The 24,180-nt window shown below is 46.3% G+C and overlaps 1 protein-coding gene across 1 annotated transcript; it reads right to left on the reverse strand.

The window, feature by feature from the left end:
• Positions 1–1,115: 1,115 nt before the first annotated feature.
• Positions 1,116–20,097, reverse strand: LOC120850900. The gene is made up of 5 exons (XM_040223588.1): positions 20,067–20,097; positions 15,589–15,687; positions 13,971–14,065; positions 4,994–5,089; positions 1,116–1,196 (listed from the first exon to the last, which is right to left on the reverse strand). The coding sequence occupies exons 2-5, from the start codon at positions 15,647–15,649 to the stop codon at positions 1,116–1,118; spliced, it is 333 nt and encodes a 110-aa protein (XP_040079522.1). The 5' UTR covers positions 15,650–15,687; positions 20,067–20,097.
• Positions 20,098–24,180: the final 4,083 nt, after the last annotated feature.

Below are 24,180 nucleotides of genomic sequence, written 5' to 3' on the forward strand. Positions count from 1 at the left end.
TTAGCGCAGGCTTGGGACCGAGAAGGGCTGAAGGCCAGGCCAAGGGGAAGTCCGGAGAGCTCGGGTCCATCTCCCTGCTGCCTCCGGCGTAATCCTAAGTTCCGAACAACTCGGACGTCGTCGCTCGTCGACCTCGCACCCCCACGCGTACAATAAAACGTGCGTGGCACGTGCACGGCACGTGCATATTCCAAGTCGCATTATGCCGAGCGCATATTAGGCTGCATTTACATGGGCTGCATTTACGCGGATGCGACCTTAGCGCATCGAATCGAGATTTGACTATTTTGTGTGGTAGTAGAAACGTAGAAGAGGAAGCAGTGGTGAGACAGGCCGCGTGCAATACGCGCTCGATTCGATGCGCTAGAATCACGTTCATGGAAACATAGCCACAGTCTAATTAATAAAGGCGAAGTTCCTAGAGATTGAATTCCTCAGAAAACAATTGTTTTCGGAAACTCGAACGCCGTTACCCTTCCCTCTATACATGCCAGAAATAAAATACAGCGCCTATTTCGCATTCCTTTATCCCAGACGCTGTTGTGTGGTAAAACATAGAAAAATTAAAATGGAAGTCGAAGAATCACTTTAAAAGTTAGCGCCGGAGTTCCCGAGCAGCCATTCTTCAAGCCACACATTTTGTTTTCTCCTTTTGAGTTTTTTTTTCTTGTTTGTGTTTTGCCGAGTCGATGTTCCAGAATTCTGAAGTGTACACTGCGAATCCTTGACCTAAGAATTGCGTTCATTGTTTCTCTTGAATGACGAACACTAATTTTTGAAACCACATGTAGCGCAATGCATAAGCCAAGGGAGATAGTGATATAGAAGCTATAATTTTAAACACATTTTACTACTGAGTTACAAATACCGTATAAAATTTAATATTGGTAAAATTAAAAAAGATGCCCTTGAAAAAAAGTTTATAAAGGGTACAACAGGAAAGACTTCTACCGCAACACAGCCCAGCTTGTAGTCCTTGAACATCCCAGCATGAAGACTAAAGAGGATATATACATTTTTATAAATGATAAATTCAGGTGAAAGGCACGTGGTACTTTTTTATTTAAAGCAGTCGGCGTAACAAAAGTTACTTCCTTTGTTAACCACTGCACTAATCATTCACAAATCCTACTTTTCCTCTCATCCAACTGGTTCTTCCATTGTTTTAGTTTTTCCATCCCGTCTGCATTGCAATTCTATAAAGAAAGAAAATGCAACATTCGTTTTATAACAATCAAAATACACACACAAGCGTTCAAATACATTATCGTTTTGGTAACGTTGGTTTTTCAAATTACACGGCATTTTTTGTCCAATGAAATGCGTGATGAAAGATCCACCCCAAAACACGCACTAAAATGTACCTTTTTCAAAGGAGATTGAGATGCTTGGTAGGAGATTTAGTTTCAGTACTCGAACCAAGAGATAAGCTTTTAGCCTCCTAAATATTTTAATAAGGGTGCCGTTCCAGTATTTCAGGACTTTTACCAAATATCGTGCAGCATTCATTTTGGCATTCACAATCTATAATACGTGAATTAGATTATATCTCGTAATGCCAGTCGCAACAAAATTTAAAAAAAAGTGACGTTCATTTCCGCAAGTTACAGACAGAATGATCGGCCCCATGATTTCTGACCGACTGTATGCCGCCCAACGTTCATGACAACCGTGCACTGGGGTCACGGAAGCGCCGGCTTCACGACGGCTTCCGTGACGAAGCATATGAGTTCCTATGCTTTGCTTTGTGTTTTTGTTTTCTGAGGCGCGTGGTTGATGACGTATTTTATAGCCATCTTTCGGGCACAAAGCCGACGCCGCTTTTTCGCGTGATGGGACAAGTAAGGCTTTTGCTTTAATAGAACGAGAGCAAGCACGCCATTATTGCACTGTCGCACAATAGAAACAATATATCATTGCTTTCCTGGCGATTTTGGTAGCAGCATTAAAATAAAATACTTTTATATTAAAGGTATTGACTTGCAGAAGCAAGAGCTCATAGCCTTTGACTTCGGCCATTGCTCCTGCTGAGGAAGAGTTCGTGCAGCCTAAGTGCCCCCTTGAGTAAAGTGCTCGCATTTGTGTACCCTAGCAGTTGTATAGCATGATTGAAATGAGAAAGGGCTGAAAAGCCAATATTTAGACGAAGTCATACTTCTTCTAAAACAAAAAGAACCAGAATAGAGCAAATTGTGTGAACAGGGTTGAGCTCCCTTTTGAGTGGAAATAAATCGACGATATAAAACTATTAGTTATGGCGCATGTCATGCTCGAGGCGTTGAGAACGGGGACTGGAGCCGCGGCATGCTTGTGGGCCAGATCCCAGAGAGTCGGGGCCCACGTGTTTGAGAACCCATGGTATAGGCGAACGAAGGGGTATCTTGAAAGATTTTGTCAAGAAGTCTTGTACTTTACTTTGAAAGTACATTGTGTTTATAGTACTTTATGTCAAGTACATTGTACCCAGGTGCACTTATTACTTTACTTGAAGTACACAACTTCTTATATACTTTGTACTTTATTTCAAGTGCAGTTGAGATGTACTTTACTCAACACTGTTGCTCACACAGTACTCGTTTTAAATATATGAACTGCATTTGAATATCGTTATTGTAAGAACATCCCGCGACTATAGACAACGATACGATACCGGTTACTACATCATTATGTTTGGCGAGGGAGAAGTTGGAAGAAAAAGTCCACACGAATCGCCGAAGTTACACAACGGCAAAGACGCTTCTTGGTCAGTGGCGTTGCGAGCAGGTATACTAGGATAGCACAAGTGCCAGTATGTTTGTGTAAAAAGAAAAACGTTCCACCCTAATGTCTTTACTTTGTAGGTGAGCGCGTTGGTTTAATGTAAAGACTTTGGAAATAATAGAAAACCTAACAGAACACGAACAGCACATCCACAAAACTGTACTTTCTGAACTCTGTCCTTATATAGTTTTTTTTCCCTGTCATTCCACGATCCATTAAATATTACTATTACTTCTTGCTACTGTCGCTAATGTTGCAACCACTGCTAATATTCTTGCCTTTAATCTTGTTCTTTATTTTGATAAAAATACAATCACCTTTAGTACTTATATCAAGATGTAATATATTTCGAAATTCAAATAATTATTTCAGAAAAGCAAATGGCAGGACAGTTCGTAAATTTGAAGCAAAACGTCACCTCACCACCAGGCTGAAAGACGGACGGTATTGCGCGTGGCCATTGCCACCCATTGCCACCCTACCAGTCATTGTCGAGGTGGTTTTTCGCCTGAACGCAACACAACGCTGTAGGAATTGTGGCTGGGCAGTCAGGTTTCGGGTCTTACCAAAGTCTTTAGTATTTGACGTGATCATGTGGAGGTGGGTATAATATAACAGATGTTTTCGATTTCGTGAAACCATTGTCAACTATGCTTTGCGGTTGTTGCACGTCAAAAATTAGTTTGTGCTATGTACCGTCAGTAGATTGGATTTAAAAATATCTGATCATCTGAACATAGCTAACAAAAATGACTGACTACGTATTGCCCAGGGGATCCGATGAAATGATGCATAGTCTTGAAAATGTAAAAAAAAAAAAAGATGTTTCGCGTATTACCCGAAGGAAAAATCCATCAATGTAACTCTGTTTGGCAGTCAATGTTCTCTAGTGGACCGCTGACTGTGCCTGACTGTACGTCAAGCATGTCTGATTGGCCAACAAGTTACTCTGACCGACAGTCAAACTCCAGTCAGACTCCACTTGTCGGCTTTCTGATGGTTTCCTGGTGGCAGTCGGCCGCCGCGAAATGCCATCAAGATATCTTGATGGCGATTCTGATTGTACATCGATTGGCTCTGACTGTACGTTAAAAAGCTTTGACGTGCAGACAGACGTACGGTCAAAAGACGTAAAGTTCCTTCGGATACCACTATTTCGTCAAATCTATGAATACGAAAAATAATCTATGCACAAGAAAACGATTTCATGGCGTGAGCCCATTAAACCGCTGATGTTAGAGATATGACACGCAGCCGACCGACAACCTTGATCAGAAGCCCGCCGTACACGCCAGTTCGCTGACTTCGCTTCGCCCATAGAGGATTCGCCAAGCTTTCATGAACGATCGCTCTCTACTCGTTTTGTTTGCCCGCTTGCTCCAACCTGTCGATCCTGCCCAGGCTCTACAATGTCTTATGTTTTAGTAGAATTTCTACTCGACAAGACCCAGCCTGTTGTGAGTTCCGACGATGTAAGGGACTTTAGCGGTGTAGTTGAAGACGACAAGGTGTACCAGGTCTACTGGGCCGGAGACGCGCGAACAAAAGGATCGTTCTACGGCGCGAAAGTACTCTACATGGCAGGTGAGTAGAACTGAAGTACGGCAAGTGATGTACGAGCGCTTTGCATAACATGATGAAGGCTTAACTGCATTTGCAGCTGAAGCATCTCGTATAAAACGGATGGTCAAATCGAGTTTCCTAAGCGGTGGCATAGCATAGGGGTTAAGGAGTCCGAAGTGGTCGCGGGTTCGATCCGCGGCAATCCTGCTTTTTTTTTCTTTTTCTCTGACATTTTGTGTTATCGAGGCATTTGGCGATATCTATGAGTGCGTATAGCTTTGCTCTTATATAAATGCTGCCCTTGTTGATGAAATTCCCTTGGCAGTGGCAGTCAGACGTCATCTGATGGACCATCAGATGACGTCTGATGGTCCATCACGTTCCACCAAGGCTGCTGACTGGCAGTCAGTGTCCCAAATTACGTATCTTGATGGAATTTTCATTAGGGTAGTTTCGCACAGAATCAATAGAGATCCAATAAGTACCACTTGGGTTATGGTTAAACAAAGGGCAATGCTAAAATTTTAATACAAAATTGCGGCTTGCATATAGTACAGGAAAAGCAAAATAAAAATACATTTTTGAAAAATACATACAACAGACGACTGTCCTATAACGGATAACCGAAAAAAAAGCGCGAAGGCAGCGACAACATTTCCTTGTAACTTACCACATGACCGTTCTCGCAAACTCCCTCTGGCAACGAATGCTTGCTGCCACCAGTGCATGTGAACTGACACGAGGAATCAAGTTGAGGTTTAAAACCCTGCAATCCATTTAAATATAATTTCACAAATAAAAATAAAAAATAAAGCTATGTTCGTCTAGAAAAAAAAGAAAAAGATAAATTTGAAGACTGGTCCTCAAGCAGTGAGAAGGAAGCCTACCCTCCCTTTCCTTCTCGCCAAGTCTCCCACAACATAAAAGGAGGAAATCACGTCTCGTTTTCTCCTCGACATTTTACGACCTTTTGTGTTCTGACCTCCTGCTTGGTACTTTTTATGAAAGTTTGGGAGGGTTGGCAAAATACAATGAAAGTTTAAAAGTAAATCCAGACAAAAAACACTTTTAGCCTTTCCACTTTGGTGAAGAAGGAAGACCAGCGAAGCTCTACAATGGTGGGAATGAAGTAATGTCTGGTCACAAGTCGGCAAGCCGCAGTGGAAATTCTCGAAAGGTTGCGCCATCTATGAGCGACGGCGGCAAGCGGACCACCAGCAAACACAACACTCTGGACAGCTACCGCCATCTATGAGCGACGGCAGCAGCCAGAGTTTTTTCTCTTCATTTCCTTGCGGTGGACACGCTCCTGGGGAATTCTTTTCAATTCTTTTCACCGTACCTTTTATTTTTAAAACGCAAACATTAATCTCTCCGTCAGCAGGAACCTCACAAATAACGACACGATTAATTATAGCTTAGGCCAGGCCGATGGCGTGTCCAATTTACGAGAAACCCGTCAGTTTTTCGCGTCCGGGACTCAAGAGCGCGGCGTCCTGCGCAGAAAGGTAGCTCATCAAGGATAGCAGGTTGCGGGCAGACAGAGATTCCCCGAGGGAAACTAAAGGCCGAACCTAATAGAGCGTATTTGCGACGAATCTACGGGCCTTTCGGCGGATGTAATCCCGACGTATTGCGGGCGTCGTGACAAGCGCTTCCTCGACTCCTCGAGGTCGGCGTAAATACGCGCGTATTCGGTGACCCGACCGAGACAGATCTGAATAAGGGTGGCGATGTGGGTTAGTTGGTTCATACTGACGAAAAGGCAATCAGCGCACAGTAAACGGGGACTAAAGGAAGTGTCCTGTGTGCACTTCCTTTAGTCCCCGTTTACTGTGCGCTGTTTGCCTTTTCGTGAGACAGATCTCGGCGCTCCGCCTATTTCGGCGTGGCGAGTCCGGGAGCGTACGGCGCTGTGCCGGCCAATCAGCTCCCGAGTTGACAGCATAAAGTTGCTCGAGGATCGGCTTGCCTAGCTTTGCGGCCGGCTGGCTGGCTTGACTCAGCCGCTGAATTCGGCGCTCGCTTGCAGCGTCCGACTGTTTATTGGCGAACTGTATGAAATCGCTAGACGTCTCGGGAACGAGCCAAGGACGACTGAAACAGAAGAAAAAACTCTCTGTTGCGAGCGATGTCAAAATATTCTAAAGGGGAGGGTTTCGAGCAGCGATCGCGGCCGTCGTCCGGTCGGGACATGTTGGCAACCTAGCGATTGCAAGGAACATTTATGAAACAGGCGTTAGCAAATCGGGCTTTCACGATTAACTAACATTTAGTTTTTTCTGTCCCCTTTCGGAACGCAATAATATAGCAGCTGATCTACATTCTACCTCCTTTCATGAAAGGCGCAAGTCGGCCTACATGCAACAAACGCCGAGGAGACGTCGGCGATAAGCGCCATGTGTGGCTTGGTGACCTTCCACTCTTCCATTTTGTGAAAAAAGCGCCCGCTAAATACCGTTCTTACGCCCGCTGAAACGCGCGCGCATTCGTCTAGAATACGCCCTAAGTGGGTTGGCCATAAGTCTCGCAGCTTCACGTTTACTAATTTGCCCGTGCTCCAGGGTTAGGTCTTTTAAAGGAAAACTGAAGCGGTTCTGTACTAGAGTCAAAACGCTTAAATCGTCTTCATCTGTCTTCCAAGAACACAAATACCTACATTATTTGTTTTTATTTAATTTTTTTTTTTTAATTTGGTGCACTGAGGTTGCCGAAAATCGTTTTCAAAGTACCGTTGAAGCCCCTCTTTCTCTGAGCGTTATGTCATAAAAGGATTTTTTCAGAATGTCCGCTGTCGCGCATCTTCAGCGCCTATCAAAGCTGTGCACGCACACTCTCGTTATTTTTAAAATAGGTTAGAAAAAGACGACAGGACTGGTGTCAGTGCGGGGGCGGTGCGGGGGAATATACCTGCAAGCTTGCAACTGCACACGCTGCCCACACGAGCAACACGCGCTTGGTGGCCGAAATATCCATCAATGACGCAACGGCTGGTCGGAGGTTTTCTTGTGTTCTCGCGTTTAGTTATATCTTCGGGGAAAACGAACGTGATATTCAGATTGACGCGATAAAAATACTCAAGAATTTACCTCTAACTCATACTTTTCAAGTCCCTCTTCAAATTTCCTTCAATGTGTTAGTATTAGTGCCCTGGTAAATACGGAGGGCTGGGACAGATTTGGACTAGCCGAAGTTTGCAACGTGGCCAAGTGATGGCGCCACAGTCGCACTGGCTGTGTAAACTGGCTGCACTCTAAGAAATAGGGGGTGTATAGGGGTACACCCCTTGTCCTATATGGAACACCCCAAAACAACAATTCGACGTTCAGATCCATAGACGTCGAACCGACGATACCAACGTTCAAGAGCGTCTTGATATTCGACCGACACAACTTATTAAAATGGCTAATGCACTCATTAAAGGCTACAGTAAGACAATCGAGGTTTTTTTGGCCCTGCTGCAAAACCTCAGTGTTTTTTTTTTTGTTTTTTTTTCTTCTAGTCTTCGATACGCACATTAGTTTTTTAGTACGTTACATCTAACAGCTATCAAGACGCTCGTAAAAGTTGGCATCGCCAGCTCGACGTCAATGGACTAAACGTCCAAATCTAGTTTTGGGGTGTTACATATGCAACAAGGAGTGTATACCACCTATACACCTCATATTTCTAAGAGTGTAGGAAACACCTTCTGTAAGCGCCAACATATGACGGGCGGGGCTCGGGTGCGCTCTTTGGACGCCCTCGGAAGCTCCTGCCGCCGGCTTTGAAGACGTGTGGACATAAACGGGCTGCGTTTCGGTTCCTCGTAATCCGTCGTTGAAGTTGGTCTACGGACGTTCTCAATCCTCTCAAAACAGTTGACTTTCACAATGGGCCAGCCGCGCCTCGTGCCACAGTGTCGATAACCAACGGAAAAGTCTGGGAGTGTCGTTCTATCGTTCTACAGCTGACGTGACAAATGACGAACTGCCATAGCGATTGCACGGCTTCCTCGTTTCTTACGTAGTGTCCATCGTGAAAAAGAGAAAAAAAGATGTGTATTTTGGTTTAATCTTTCTCAAGCAGCCGCCTAGCGCAGCAAGGATAGCTGTGAAGAAGCAGGAAACTCGCTGATATCAAAGAACTAAAAAAAAACACCTCGGCTATTTTTTTGCTGGTGCAATAATATTCAGTGAGTATATTTTCAATGTACTCAGCTCCACACGTTCATTCACAGCTGAAAATGAATATTGCAGCTTCTATCACTGTAAGAAAAGCATGAAAAAAAAAAAGGTGCTGTTGCCATTTTGGCGCTATTATGACTGGAAATTAACGCGACTGATTAATCGAATAATTTATATATTAATGGGTGCCTATTTATTGGGTTAAACTTCTTAATCGATGCCCAGCCCTAATAATCGACGACTGGTCACCCCGATCCCAGATATAATCCGCGTTGAGTCCTTCTCAGTAATCGCTGAAAATGACTGTTCTGATGGTATGCTGCGCTGCGTAGTTACGCGGAAAAAAACACTGGAGAAATGAAGTTAAAGCAGAAGGACAGACAAAACATGCATGAATTGGCGCAGACTAACAACTGTTTAATTTCTTTCTCTTCTTTCTCCCCCCGACCCGTATTTCCAAAATTGCGGCTAAGAAAACGAATGGTTGATATCTTGAATTTGTTGGCTTCTGAACTTGATGGTGTTTGACGTAGCTGCCTTTTTGATATACGAACTGGATGGTGTGTTTTCGTAGCGTTTACCTGGGGCCTGATGTTTGCTCCGACATGTTGTTTGGTATCTTATTGAGTAGATCTATTTCTTCTTGTCGCAAAGCTAGTGATGGCTCACTGACGCACGCTCCGTGTCTACCCGAGGCCATGTGAAAAGCCTCGATTATTTCACGCTTTGTTCTGTCCTTTGATCTGGCCAAGATGGAAGTATAGTGTCAAGGAGAGCTTTGCAGTTGCATTTTGATCAATGCGCTGCAAGGTTGCCAGGTGCTTGCCGTTGTCCGCATGCATGGTTGTGCTCCCTTAGTCTCTCGTTAAGGCATCTCCCAGTCTGCCCGACGTAGGATCTTCCACACGACAGTGGTATTTTGTATACCACACCTTCGACACATTCAACAAATTTGCTCCTGTGTTTTACTTGACACAGCGCCTTGCCGTTAGTCTCGTCCACTTCATTGTTGACCTTCCTGCATTATTATGCATTATTATGACTGTTCTGGTTGGGATAGGGTACAAACCAGTCGCGTCCATTAATTTTCCTTGGTGTTTACTAAAATACTAAAAGCAAAACTCCTCAAAACGTGCCCCAATACGAGGTCGCTGTCAGGGCGTTCGGTCGCCAAGGAGGCCACTGAGGGCGACCGCCCCACGTAGAGAATCGACGAGCCGCTGGCCGAGTGGTGTTTACCGAGCGGCGTTTTGAGGCGAACGCAATCCTGTCCGCTGAAGGCGAAATATGTCCAACTATAAATAAAAAATAAAAAATAAACAAGCTGACAGCACTGCGCGCTTTCCAGAAAGAGGGACCCACGCGGGAGCGACTCGTTCCGGGAACCAGTTCTTCCACGGGAGACGGTCCCCAAAAACAAGTGACACTGCCCCTCTCTTCGCCCGGCGATGGGGAGAGGGTGCAGGGCTGCCAGGCCAGCGGTCGGCGGGAGAGGGTGGTGTTTGCAAGCGGGGGAGGCCAGCCGCCAGTATAGCCATTTTCTCTCTGCTCGTGGGCCGATCCGGTTAGCCCACGACAGCGGATTTTTGGAGCGGACCAATTTCCTCCAGCAAGGTGAGCATGCATGGCTTTCAGGGCTCGCCCCTTGGTCTCTTTTGATTCTTCCTTGGTTCCGCAGGTGCACCATAGTTCGGCGCTGGCCGCCTTCAGCACCGTTCGAGCGCCACCGTGTTCAGCGCATTCAAGGAGATGGTGGCCGGTGTCGGCTACTCGCTGCAAAGCCTGGCAGTCGGGGTCAGCGTCCCTCCGCATGTTGTGCCTGCGCACCGGGATTATGGCGCTATGGGCCCTGAGACGGTGGATGACGGTCGCTGTCCGGACTTGGTTTTTGCGCCTCTTCGTCCGTCCGACTTCAAAAGCATAGAGCGAGCGAAAAATACGCCGAAGACGCCGGCGTATTGTCATCATGGACGAAACCGTGACTGTGCTCGGGATTTCTCAACGGCGGCGGGTGCTGCTTGCGACTTCGTGGTTTTCGCTAAACGCGCTTACTAAGACTGTGTATGTGTACGTGAGGTGCACCTGCTCGGTTTTATTAGCTGAACTACCGCACATCAGGAATATACCCAGCGGAATTGTGAGTACTTCGAAATATATTTTTCTTTGTGATAAAGAAGTCAGTTGTCCCTGTTTGATGTGATCTCTTTCGTCTACAGCTCCTTGCGCCGGGTTTGAACAAACGTTGCTTTTTGTCACCTTTTTGAGTTATCATGTAAAACTAAATGTCTGGAATAAATTTTCAATAATATTTTGAACTGTATTTTGTCTATGGTTCACAGTCATTTGCGCGTCTAAAGGGGTGATGGGCTAAAGGGTCTGACGGGTTGAAGGGCTGTGGGGCTAAAGGGTTTTTCTATGGGGCATCCCTGAAGGGTTTTTCTGTAGGGTATTTTTGAAGGGTCTTGAAGGCCTGTGAGGTCCCATAATCCTTCAAGGCTGACGGGCCCTTTAGAAATATTTTCAATAGGGCATGAGCTGTGTTATTTCATATCTTTAGCAAATAAATCTTTTTAGGATAACACTGCATCGTGTGGTATCCTTACAATCATAGCCTCCTATGGGGGGTATTCACTGGACACCATTTTTGATGGCGCTGTTTAGAGCGCATGATCAGAACGAGCTCACATTAATAGGGTGCCAAGACAGGCAATCTTGATGGTACGGAATGCACGTTGCAAAAGAACTGTGGAAGCTCGCCATCAGCACGCGCTCAGCAATCGCGCACACGGCTATGGCCACTGGCGGCCATAGCAATGTGCGCGAATGCTGAGCGCATGCTAACGGCGAGCTTCCGCAGTTCTCTTTTCAACGTGCAATCCGCACCATCAAGATTGCCTGTTTTAGCACCCTATTAATGTGAGCTCGTTCTGAGCATGCGCTCTAAACAGCACCTACAAATATGGCGTCCAGTGAAAACTCCCTATAAAACGGGCGTTGACGAGCTTCCACAAAGGCCAAAGCTAGGTTGAAGGACCCACTAGAATCAAGCGTGCAATAGCCTAGCCTGCAATGGTAATGATGATGTGAAGTAATCGCAATAAGAGGAAACTAAAATTGAAGGTCGCTCATGGAGGCGCTCATAAGTAGCTGCTGCAAAGTGTCTATATACTGACAAAGTCTGGCAGATTGCCACGACAAGCTTTCGCCTAATGTATGTATATGTATGAATGTATATTGAATGTATATGTTGTATCCCACACCTACTTGGGCCTTCGATGGCTTGTAGTATCCTCTAAATAAAAAATAAATAAATAAACGGAAAAAAGGGAGCGGCAGACAATTACGGATGAGAGGAGAGCCACGTGACTGGCACCCCGCTGCGGCGAGACGCCGAAACACACTTCTCCCGAGCGGACCAGTGTCTTTCGGGTATTCTCCGCTGCAAAAGCTGTGCGCTGATGTCCAGATTCCCCGAGAAATGGCTCCTTGATGCTCTTTGCTACCAGATCCTCGCGCTCCAAATCTGCTACCTGGCACTCTATGGCTCCGTCGTCGAACTCCCAGGCTTTGTGAGTATAGAGTAGCCTAAGGTACAATATATGCGGAGAGCAAGTCGTCTGCTTCTTGCGCAGGAGTTGCGGTGACGTTAGAGCGACGCCAAGCTCTGATTGGCTTTGATTGAAAGAAAAGTGGTAGACCTTGTGGTAGACCTTGAGGTTTGCCCACTATTTTTTTTTTCAATCAGCTAATAAGAGCTCGACGTTTTGACATCATCGGAACCCCTGTGCAAGAAGCAGACGAATTTGCGCTCGGCATTGTACGAATGCTGACACTCGCTCAATTTTATGTACGAGATGTCGTGTGGGTCGTTAATCGCGTCATTTTCTGGCGATAAATACGCGTGCCTTTCTGCAATCTTTTCTCGCAAAATATTATCGACAGCTAAGCGCTTTGTTGATTGGCATGGCTGAGCGTGCGGTGGCGTTAAAACTCATCGTAAAATAGAGCAAACATTCCAGTAGCATTCGCTCTGTCGAGCATTTACCCCCAAGAATAGTTTACAGTTTTTTTTTTTTTTTTTAATGTGGTACTGTGCTTCTTGAATATCACCGGACATCATAGTACATACACAATAAAACGCAAAGAATAGCGGGAAAGAGCGAGAATTCAACTGCCGGAAATATCTGATACTGCGCCTACGCAGGCTGCTCCTATCGAAATCAACAGTCAATGGGTTAGATTTAGCAGGAACGCCAGTGAGACGCTAACTTCAAACCCAGTGAACGGGCTGAAAAATGGTTCGCACTTTTCTGCGGCTGGGTGTTCTTTGGAGAGTTGTATACACCAGCACGCGGCCCTGACGTCACGCAGCTGAGGTGGCGCTGCTGTCGACGCAGCGCACGAGCAGACGTATAACTTGACGCGGGTCTGGTTCCTGTGCGCACACAGTGCCCACACCACACGTGGACTTGTTTGTCAGCGGTGTGCCGGTGAGACCTCTTTACAAACAAGTTAGCTTTTGCCCAAACCAGGTGTGGGTACTGAGCGTGCGCAAAAAGCCAGACCCGCGTCAGTGTCTGCGGATGTGCCGCGACGACAGCAGCGCCACTTCAGCTGCGTGACGTCATAGCCACCTGCTGGCGTATAGGAAAGCGCTATTAGACTAGTGCGTGAGTTGATCAGTGACGTTGGCAGTCGTCAAGCGCACGTTAAAGCCTTGTGAGATTGTGTGAGGAGTTAAACAACCATGGTATATGTGATAATATACTAATAACGGAACAAACGTCACCTTAGCGCAAAGAAACGAATGAGTACCAGAAACCTCAGGTACTCGTTCGTGCTAAGAATTCTAACACAGTTTTACGAAAAAAAAAAGTTTCCAGATAAAATTCTTTAAAATTTTCAAGTCCAGGACTTTTAACCTCATCAATACACCATTTGCAATATTACCCAAGCATCAAGGAGAATGCAGGAATTAATATTCCACACGCCACACGCGCACGCCTTCCCCGTATAAAAGATTCGAAGTAAATAACCAGAATAAAGCGTTGACGAACGCGCGTGCAAGATGCCATTTGTTTTAGGTTTTTGCTTTAGGAAATTTACTACTGCTGAGGCCAGCACGTGCGGCGCATGGAACACCAATCCCTGCATTCTCCTTGACGCTTGGGTAATATAGCAACAGGTCTATACCCATCGCTTTCGAGCCTGTCAAAATATTCGCTTCACCGGATACCAGTAGAAATAACGATGTATTAAAAAGTGCCGTGTAGTTTCCCCTTTTGTGCCCCTACGTTTAAGCGATGTGTCACTAAGTTGGTGACTGTGTGTTTTCTAATATATTACGGGATTTTATGCCAAACCAAAATTCTAGTAAGAATGATCTTAATTAATTTGTCTTCGCATTATATAAAAAAATTAAAAGTCACTTTCGATTACTTAAAGATATATGCTGTGCATTTTATTGTTCGTAATACTTACCCTATATCCCTTAAATTCGCACTCCAAATATACGGCCCCAAAATAGATCCGGTGGCAAAGATCAGGAAAAGTACCCCCACGATGACGCTCGCCCTCTGAAAAAAAAAAAGTAAAAGCCGTTTACAACTCCCTGTAACGCCGAATTAGAGCGCAGCTCTTGAGGAGGAGGAGGGAAGGGTACTGGGGGGGGGGGGTCAACTGACCGGAGGGGGGGGGGGGTCACGGGACGATGACGATGCCGATGATGTCATCAGTGACGTCACTAATGACGTCATCAGTGACGATGACGATGCAGATACCGATGACGTCATTAGTGACGTCACTGATGACGTCACCAGTGATGATGATGATGACGATCCGGATGTCGGTGACGTCATCAGAGACGTCATCAGTGATTATGACGATGACGATGCGGATGCCGGTGACGACATCAGTGACGTCACTGATGACGCCATCAGTAACGATGACAATGCGGATGCCGGTGACGTCATCAGTGACGATGACGTCATCAGTGGTGATGACGATGACGATGCGGATGCCGGTGACGTCATCAGTGACGATGACGTCATCGGGGGGTCACGTGAACTCGGTGGGGGGTCACGTGACCTCAGGGGTGTCACGTGACTTCGGGGGGTCACGTGATCTTGGGGAGGGGGGTCCGTGACCTTGGGAGGGGTCACATGACCTGGAGGGTCACGTGACCTTGGGGTGACCTTGGGGGTCACGTGACCTTGGGGTGACCTTGGGGGTCACGTGACCTTGGGGTGACCTTGGGGGTCACGTGACCTTGGGGTGACCTTGGGGGTCACGTGACCTTGGGGTGACCTTGGTTACGCCGACGGCGACGCCGCTTAAGCCGCAAACGGGCGCCTAAGAGCTGCGCTCTAAAATGTTATGAAGGTATACAGCCAGGCAAGAAGATTATATATAGTGAGTGTTATTCTTTCGAAAACGAGGAAACGCAAGGGCACTGCGCGTATGCGTTAACATTGCGTAAATTGTTGGTACCTTTTTTTCAAAGATTGTAGGCACAATGTTGCCTAATTGAATTTGATTTAAGTTGTATTTTTGTCGAACCTTTTTATTAGTGAAAATCATTTTAGGTAATCCTACAAAACATTTTAATGGCAAATTTTGAAATTGGGCCATCTGCACAAAACGAGTCCGATAATATCGATAAACATCAATATCCCTGTTAGTTTTAGCACTACGAATTATGTGCAGTTTTAGCAACTGATTGTTTAACCCACTGTACAGCTTCCAAAACCGCCCTACCCCGGGGGTCACGAGCACTTCATTTACAATATCTAATTTCTTGAATTCATGTAAAAGACGAAAGATTAGCAGTTCAACACTGTAGCCTGTGTGAGACTCTTAGATGGTATGCGATGTATACTGACTTCCTCTGTGGTCATATGCATATAACACTCTTTATTACAACCTCGTCAGACACCTGACGTTTTAAGGCATTGCTAGCAATATCAAACGACATTCAGAGAGCAGCGGTGGCGTTCAATGACAGGTGTTTCTGAAGTAAGTAAACCTGGCAAAAATAATTCAAGAAATTAGAAAGAAAATATTATATTTGTTAAATGTCTATATTACTAATACGACTTACCAACTTGAAATGCCGGTAGAATAAGCACCACGGCGAAAAGTACGAGCAGCATGTTTCTCATATTGCAATATATAATCACAGACCAACGGTAGCGTCCACCTAAAAGAGAAATAACAACATAAATATAGCCTCTATTCTCGACAACGCATTGTTAATATATATTTTTTTTAATGTAGAGGCAATGCGTTTAGATGAGAACTCCTGCAAAACATTAATGGTAATCGATTTGTATAAAACATTCAGCGTGTACTTAATATTTGCCTCTGCATAAATCTACGAAATATATTATCAAAATATTTATTTATTTTATTTTGATAACACAAATTTTAAAGTTTACGCGTCCTCGTAAATTTCAAACTGCCGCTCTTCTGGCCACACTGAGCTTCGGCGGCATTGATCTTGACGTCAAATGTTGTATCCAAGAGCGGATCCTTTGCCCTCGTTGTACGTTGTAGCAATTAGAGGTGTTCGACAAGACAGTGGCGCCACGGTGCAGCTCCTCGCAGAAGCATTTCGTATTAAACGCGACCTGACTGGCATAGACATTCTGTTTAGCAGCCTACCTTAGTTTCTGAGTTGACTTAACTTAGCACAGCGATACGTCCAAGGCCAGACTCGGCGCTAAACTTTACTACGCGAGTCCTCGAACTTGAGCACACAGATCCAGGAGCGGCACTATAGGAATAGCGGAACCGGGGGCGGTAACCTCGCCACGACACCTCCCCCCCCCCCCCCCCCCCGCTCTCGTAGCCCGCCGCGACATCCCCACGTGCGCTGCACCCGGGGGGGTCCACCCCCTCCGCCGCTCCCTCCCCCCCCCCCCCCCTTTGGGACGCCACTATACAGATCCCCTCCATGCGCCGGAAGAAACCGTCTCGATCATCTCAATTCCAACATGTCTACTCAATTTGCGGGCAAGCGAAAAGCAATCTAATATTAAGAGGAGCGAAAAATACTTCTCACGTAAATTTTATCAATTACTGGCTCTGATGAACGTCGCCTCATAGTGATTTGCAGACCCCCGCGAAGACGAACGCTTTGCAGAGGCATTCCAGAGTAGATAAAATCAAAACGTGGCGTCGGGTCGCCGTCGCTACCGTTTACGACTGCGGACACCAGATTAATCCCGAGCTCCGAGCAACGGTTGCGGGCCGAATGAAGTGAAAACACACACAGACAATGTTAGACGCGGGTTGGTTTTCGAATTTCAGGGTGTCACACCTTCACTCCGGACCGAGATTAAGAAACACGGCCGCAGGAAGGCCCAGACGCGGCGAAGATGCTGCGGGAAGAGGTCCGAGCGCGTAGAGCCTTAAACGCGGACGCTGACGCTGATGGCGCTGCCAACCACTGGCTTCCAGAGCCTCTGCTGGCTTCCCGTTTGGCTTCCCGCGCCCTGTGTAGGTGTGGAACGCTCTCGATAATGAGCTCCTGTTAGCTTTGCGTGCTGTGTCTGGTATGGGATGGACAAAAAAGGAGGGGAGCGGATATACACTCTGGTAGGGGGTGCCACAACACCGCAAGGAAATGCACCAAGTGAGACATCACCGGTTTCCGACCGACAAGTGAATGAGATGGAAGCGGGCATGGCCAGTGCGACGCGAAAGCAAGCTCTCAGCGTGTCCGTCGTGCTAGCAAGCAGTTCGCACTGGGTTAGCGAACAAAACCATAGCCTCCTCTACACTCACAACGCCTGGCAGTTCGACAACGGAGTCATAGATTGCCCTGTCGCAGATTTGGAGCTCGAGGATCTGCACAGTACAGAGCATCAAAGAGACATTTCTCTGGGAACCTAGACGTCAGCGCACAGCTTTTGCAGCGGCCAGGACCCGAAGAACACTTGTTCGCTCGGGAGAAGTGTGTTTCGGTATTTCGCCTCAGCGGGGCGCCAGCCACGTGGCTCCTCCCCTCATCCGTTGTCTGCCACTCCACCTTTTCTATTTCGGCGGCCGCTTCTCGTGGCGATCTGCCAGGCTTTCTGAGCATATAGTAGGCGATGACAAAACCTTCCCTCTCCCGCTCCTCTTCATCGCACGCGCCGCCTTTTCGTAGTGTGTGTGTTTGTGAGGAGGGAGGGGGTATGCCCAGATGCTCCGAGACCCCACCGTCGGCGGGCGGAGCAGGCGCACCCAGCGGGAAGAGGGGAAAGCCAATCAAGCAGTCGTAGCCGCCTGACGGGTGTCCGACTCACTACACGCACCCCAGCCGATGGAAGCATAATCCATCAGAGCTTCACCTCGCCCCGGTTGTAGAGGTGAATTTAGCTGACAGTCTGCGTGGCTGATTGTGCGGCTTCAAAACTGGAATGCTTCAGATCGCGTTTGACTTCGCTCCTTTCGGACAGGGGAATTTAGTTGCCATCGGCTCGCTCCATGAGACAGTTAATGCCTTCACAATAACAACAAACTTTTAGAGCCCACAGGAAGCTCCCTAAAGAGCGCAAGCACCTTGTGACCATAGTGGCCAGCCACGTGACTCTAGTATCCACTTCACCCCGTGTTCCCGCGTGCGCCAACTACAAATTCATTTCGCGCCGTGAATATAGCTCTAAAATATTTATTTTTGTTTCGTTATAAAGTTGCTTACTAAATCATTTTTTTCATTTAAGTTTTTTTTTTTTTGTTGTTTCTAAACGGGTTGGATGCAATATATGAAGGCAATGACGGCAAATCAAATGCGAACGGCGAATTGTTTAAAATCTCATGTTGAACTTGAAACATTGGCCGGTCATTGCTTGACCCAGAAAGGGTTCATGAGGCTTAGTCCATAGTTTTCCACGGACGATCGCGAGGGCTTTTGACGCTGGGTGAGGCAGGCTCCAGCTTTCCTTACGTGCTGATGTTTACACGATATCGTTTGTCAAGGGAAGATGGCGGACTAGTAAGGTTGGTACTGTGATATTGTGATACGAAGTCCGGTTCGAAACAAGAAACACGGCATAAAAAGACCTAAATATTTTTGTTGAAATTTCACGAAAGATATTTTTTGAGAATGTCAACAGGAATTTTGAGTAGATATTTTTTTGAGCCAAAACGAAACCAAAAAAGATATTAAGACGGACTCGCAAAATAAACACAAAACAAAATCTCGCTTGCAACGTGTATTTTTTGATGCTTTGAAATACTACTCTCGCAATTTTTTTTTTCTTTTCAAGCGTCACTTTAGAACGTAGGTTCAACACAGCAAAACCAGACCTGTACATCTTATTCCCAAAAGGTAACTAAATGATGTTACTGTTCACTCGCACAAAGAGTAACAAAATACGATACTTCTTACGGATTCTCAAAAGCAATGCGTCACTTTACCTCAAGAGTATCGAGTCAGTTTTCTCGTTACTTTAACGACAAAATACACAACAGCTTTTGTTTCGCAGTTTATCGTTTTATATTCAGTACTCGTTGCACTTAAGTAGCTGCCTCTCGGAGTTTTTATCAACCATGTTTCCCCGCTTCTTTGACAATAGATCTCCGGCTATGCTGAAGAGTCGTTTTAATGACGCGCTCGAAGAACGGTAGTGTTGTGATTCAAGAAGGGCTGGCGAAACTGGGATACTCCTTTCACTTCTGTTCTCTGTGCTTGTAAAGTTCGAAGTTGACTTTGGGTTATGTGCCTTCCCTCGTTGGAAATCTCCGGGTTCATATTCGGTCTGTGCACGTTTCTAGAAGTTTCAACCAACGAACCTTATTGTGTTCGTTGGATGATGGATATTCCCAGCTGTAGAGTTCAGCAATAAACGTTGCTATACCCTCATACCGTTTAGTTGTTTTTGGGTTTGCCCACCTGCATTCGTCGCAACAGATGCCTACTAAGCTTGGAATTAAAACGAGGGTGTTGATACGTTGTTGTACATGTTACTCTTCAAAAAGTAACGAAATACCGTTACTCGTTACTTGGCCTTAAAAGTAACTAAATACGTTAGTCGTTACTTTTTTAAGAAAGGTAACTTAATAGGTTACTTGTTACTGAAAAAAGTAACTAGGCAGGAGTAACTCGGTACTAGTAACGCGCTAGGTGCATGTCTGGACAAGCCACCCGAAAAAGCAAGTAAATAAAAAACAACAAAAAAACAAAGAGTGTAATTTCTCAAGTTTGGGTCGATTTTTTACCTGCAGTATCGTTTTTTTTTTTTTTTTTTTTATCACGATCAAATATACACAAGCTCGTTAGCGTACTTCCACTCAGTTCATTAATATAGGTTGACTTTTTGTTTCCTCACCTATCTGAGCGAACCCTCTAAAAAGATATGGATCGTGAGTACGCGATCGTGATTGCTAATTTAGAGATATAATTAGTTTTTTTTAATCGCTGGAAAACTCAAAATATCCCTCAAAACGGCAGAAATGCTATGACAACGTAGCTCAACAAACCAACCTACAGCAATCCGTTATTCAAACCAAGGGTGTTATGAATACAGTTTCACGGCACGGTAGTGCGACAAAAAGTAATACAAAAGTGTAGCAATTTCGAGGAGAACTTACGTAAGGCTTTCTTGCTTCAAGAATCTTGAAGTGGCGATTGCTAGTCTGAGATGTGGACAGTTTGCTGCCTTATTTATATCCCTGGTTGTAGGCGTGTTCCTCACAATGTGCGATTCCATGAAAATTTTCCCGCCAATGGTAGCTTTGGAAGCAGATGGGAGGAGTCAAAGACTGCACCTGTAAACCTGGCCATTACACTTGAGTCCAAGAGGATTGTCTCGACCTTGAAAAAAAAATATATAAAAAAATGTTCGTCCAAAAAAAAACATTTTTACTGCAGTTTGCACCTGCCTAAAGTTCTTAAACCGTGGTTAGTTCTTCGAATATTTTTCAGAACAAGAGTATGATACACCTCTGAAACATGATATTCTACGCTGCAGGGATTTGCCTTATAAAACCGCTGAATATCGCCACTAAGGTCCAGGGTGGTCTTCAAGATAAAGCAGAGCAGTGTGGTCTGTTACAGTTCGAGTCCCACCACAGCTGACCTTACGATATGGTCGTAAGGTCGGCTGCGGTCGCCGAAAGTGCATCGTCACGGCGCACATCGTTCTTAAGCATTTATTACAACCGACAAAGCCAATCACGCATAATGAATGCGCCGCAATTCATTCGTTTTCTTTTGTACGTGATTGCTTTAGCCGCTCATAGCAAACCGACGACAATAACGAGGGCAGTGATCGTGCAATTTTGGCGTTGCTTGGTTGGCTCCAACGTTACTAGAACCACTCAGTTGGAAAACTGCCATAGAGCCTGCTCTTTAAGAAGTGGCACCGATCCGTACTCGAGAACATAGCTAATGGCGATCGCAACGCGTCCATTTTTCCCGCAGCGGCCAGCCACTCGGGGAACTGCACGGCTGCTTGTACTGGTTCGGGAGTAAAGAAAAATACTGGCCCACAGAAACTAGAGTTCCTGTATAGGCTCCCTATGGTAGCCAGAGTTGCGCGTCTGTCATCTACGTGCCGCCGCGCCGCTATTCGCTGAGATCCGATCGCGTGAGGACACGGATCAAGTGTTGTGCAAGAAAGTAGACGTTGCACGCGCCCCGGCGTACGTTCTCCTGCTTTTGAGCGCGCCGCGCGCCTCGAACGCGCGGCGCCGCTATTCGTCGAATTCGGTCACGTGAGGAGCAAACTCCGGCTGCCTTGCAGGAAAGCCGGCGCTACGGGGACGAACGCGCAACTCTGGCTCCCGAACGGAGCCTGTACAGGAACTCTAATCGGGAGTATCGCATTCGATAGCGTCCGCTGTGACTGTTCCATTCTGGCTTTAATCGGCCATTTTGGCGCCGAAACATATACGGTGGAATGGGTTTTAGGGATGCCAACCCCCGTCTCCCAAGCGGACACGTCGATAATTACTTCCGAAATTAGTACGCGCCCAGGTCAGGACGCGCAACCTCAAATCCCCGGTGAGACATGGTTGTATAAAAACAATATTAATTGTGAAACAAATCCATGTAAAATAAAGATTTGAGAAGACATCACGCGCCTGTTATTTTGTACTAATCTCTAATAAATGTTCGTATAAAGAAAGTTTTTTTCCTTTTGTTTTTACGCAAACACATGCTTTCTGAAAGCTCAAAGTCGCCGTGTCTGCTGCGGTAATCCCGCTCGACCTTCGAGAGGAGATCTTTCAAGCCTGCCACAACGACCCGACGTCCGGACACCTTGGTTACAGCCGGACGCTGGCCCTTATTCGTGAAAAAACATTACCGGCCCCAGCTCCCCGAAACCGTACATGATCAAGCCACGATCCTGCCACGAGTGCCAGTGATGAAAGAACCCTCCGACGAGGCCGGCCGGCAATTCCTCAGACAACTGCACCCTTCGAGCAGATCGGAAGAAATCTACTTGGCCCCTTTCCACCTTCATCGTCGAGAAACCGCTGGATAATCGTCGCCGCAAATTACCTCACTCGGTACACCGAAACGAAAGCCCTTCCTTCAGGGACTGCTGTAGAAGTCGTCAAGTTTTTCATCGAGTCCATCGTCCTACAGCACGGCGCTCCCGAAGTTCTGATCTCAGACCGTGGATCATCGTTCATCTGACGCCAGAAATCCTTCATCTGAGCCACACCAGCCATCGTCGCACCACGGCGTCCCACCCTTAAAGCCCGTTCACACAAATGCGTCCGTAGCGACCGCAACGACTGAAACAACCGAAACGACCATTGCAAGGGTCTGCAACCCTCAGTTGCCATAGCGACGGAGGGACGCACACACGTGTCGTTCACGTCGCAAGGAGTTGGAGCGAGCCCAACTTTTTCCGCTGCGTTGGAAACGACTGAAACAACCGCAACGACAGACCAATCACAGGTCGAGGAAAACTGGTCGTGCGCGTTGCATGCCGGTGGTGCCGGGCTCCTCCTATCTGCACACATGGCGTCAGTGGTGATCGTCGACGTGGACGGCGTGGTGAAAGCTCACCGTTCCGCGTAAAAACGCTATCCTTGACCGTGAATTTTCGTCGTGTGTCGCTATGATAACCCAGCACATACTAGAAGGGAAGATCCACCTACTCGTGCGGCGACGTCGTGGCGGCACTCTCGAGACAGCAGAAACGCCCGTGCCGTCGTATTTGTTTACTTCGACTAAAGTGGTGCTTTCTAAGCATTTGTGTCCTCGAACATCGCCCGGATTTCTTATTTGGCGAATTTCCTGCGTTTGCTCAAGTTCAAGGTATTACTGGCGCGTATCGTATAACATATATTTACGTTGCTATATCGCTGCTAAGATTACATCGTCTATTATGATCGTAGAAAAGGCGTGTGGCGAGATTTGTACTATTGGCAAAGCCGTGTATTAGAGTCTTGATAGTCCAAGATGGCGTACTCCATCGTTTTCTTTTCTTTTTTTCATACACTCTACCTTGCAAGCCTATCATGAAAATAAATAAATAAATAATAATAAAGCTTTAGGTCCTAGAAAACTGTCTGTCTATATTCTGTTGCGGCATTGAGTGGCAGTGCGTCCCCTTTTTAGAGCACCACTGAAGCAGCTGACGGCGGCGTAGAAGCAGTCGCCGTGCTGACGACCCGCTCCGCTTGTTGCAGTGGTTGCAGGTGTGTGTACGCGCGGCGAAGAGCGGTCGTTCCGGTCGCTCCGGTTGCAACGGACGCAGTCGCATGCAACCGACGTGTGTGAACGAGCCTCAAAACCAACGGGCTGACGGAGAGACTCAACAAGACCATCGCCGACATGATTTTCATGTACGTCGACATGGAGCACAATACATGGGACGAGGTGTTGCCGCACGTCACATTTGCCTACAACACGGCCGTGCAAGAGACCGCCGGGGCGACACCCTTTCAACTAGTTCATGGTCGCAAAGTAACCACAATATGCTGGATGCGATGTTACGTCACGAACCGGCTGTCGACGGAAGCGACGATGCCCAGGTGGTTGCCAAACGGGCAGAAAAAGTCCGTCAGCTCGCCAAACCCCGGATTAATATTTTCGTCATTCCTGTTCAGCTCGCTTGCACCTTTGCATTTAATTGCATAATAAACATAACTAAAATAAATCTTTTGCCGATTTATATTTTCTAAAAAAATAAAAACAACTCAGCTCAAAGCAAAAAACAAGTCCCTAATGTCTCTAAAGAAAAACGGTAGAGCACCCCAGAGTGAGTGCGTCGATAAGTATCCTTGTCTGTCCTTTTCATCACCTCTTTCTTTAAGTGCCAGTCTTCAGCAGAGCTACTGCCTTCGCAAAAATAAAGATAATTTTACGTTTCCAGTTTTGCTTGCTTTTTGCGAGTGAGTTGGCAGCCGAAAGAATTCGTGGAATGTCCGCAGATGTGTTGCTTTAGGAAACAAGGACACAGGGCAGGTTGACACAGATGACCTAAAACATCAAAATTGAGAAGGCATTATAAACGTCGGCTGCTAATTGCCTCAATCGATTGTATGATGCCTGCTCAATTGAGGAGGCATCATAAACGTCGGTTGCTACTTGAAAGAACTGCCCTGTCTGTGTGTGTCCGCCCCTATATGTTGTATGCTTTCGTGTTTCAAGTTGTTGCTTTAGGTTTCGCTTTTTTTTTTCTTTTTCCGTCGAAATAATGGTGTTCATCGATTTTTACAAAAAATTTTCAACATGCATAAAATA

This window comes from Ixodes scapularis, unplaced genomic scaffold, assembly GCF_016920785.2.
Source record: "Ixodes scapularis isolate PalLabHiFi unplaced genomic scaffold, ASM1692078v2 ptg000312l_1___fragment_3__unscaffolded, whole genome shotgun sequence".
NCBI classification, from domain to species: domain Eukaryota; kingdom Metazoa; phylum Arthropoda; class Arachnida; order Ixodida; family Ixodidae; genus Ixodes; species Ixodes scapularis.

Coding starts and splice junctions, on each gene's coding strand:
- LOC120850900 (XM_040223588.1), bottom strand. CDS start 15,649: ATGAGAAACATGCTGCTCGTACTTTTCGCCGTGGTGCTTATTCTACCG. Junction 14,066..15,588: donor TCTACCGGCATTTCAAGTTG/GTAAGTCGTATT, acceptor TTTTTTTTTCAG/AGGGCGAGCGTCATCGTGGG. Junction 1,197..4,993: donor TTTGCGAGAACGGTCATGTG/GTAAGTTACAAG, acceptor CTTTCTTTATAG/AATTGCAATGCAGACGGGAT.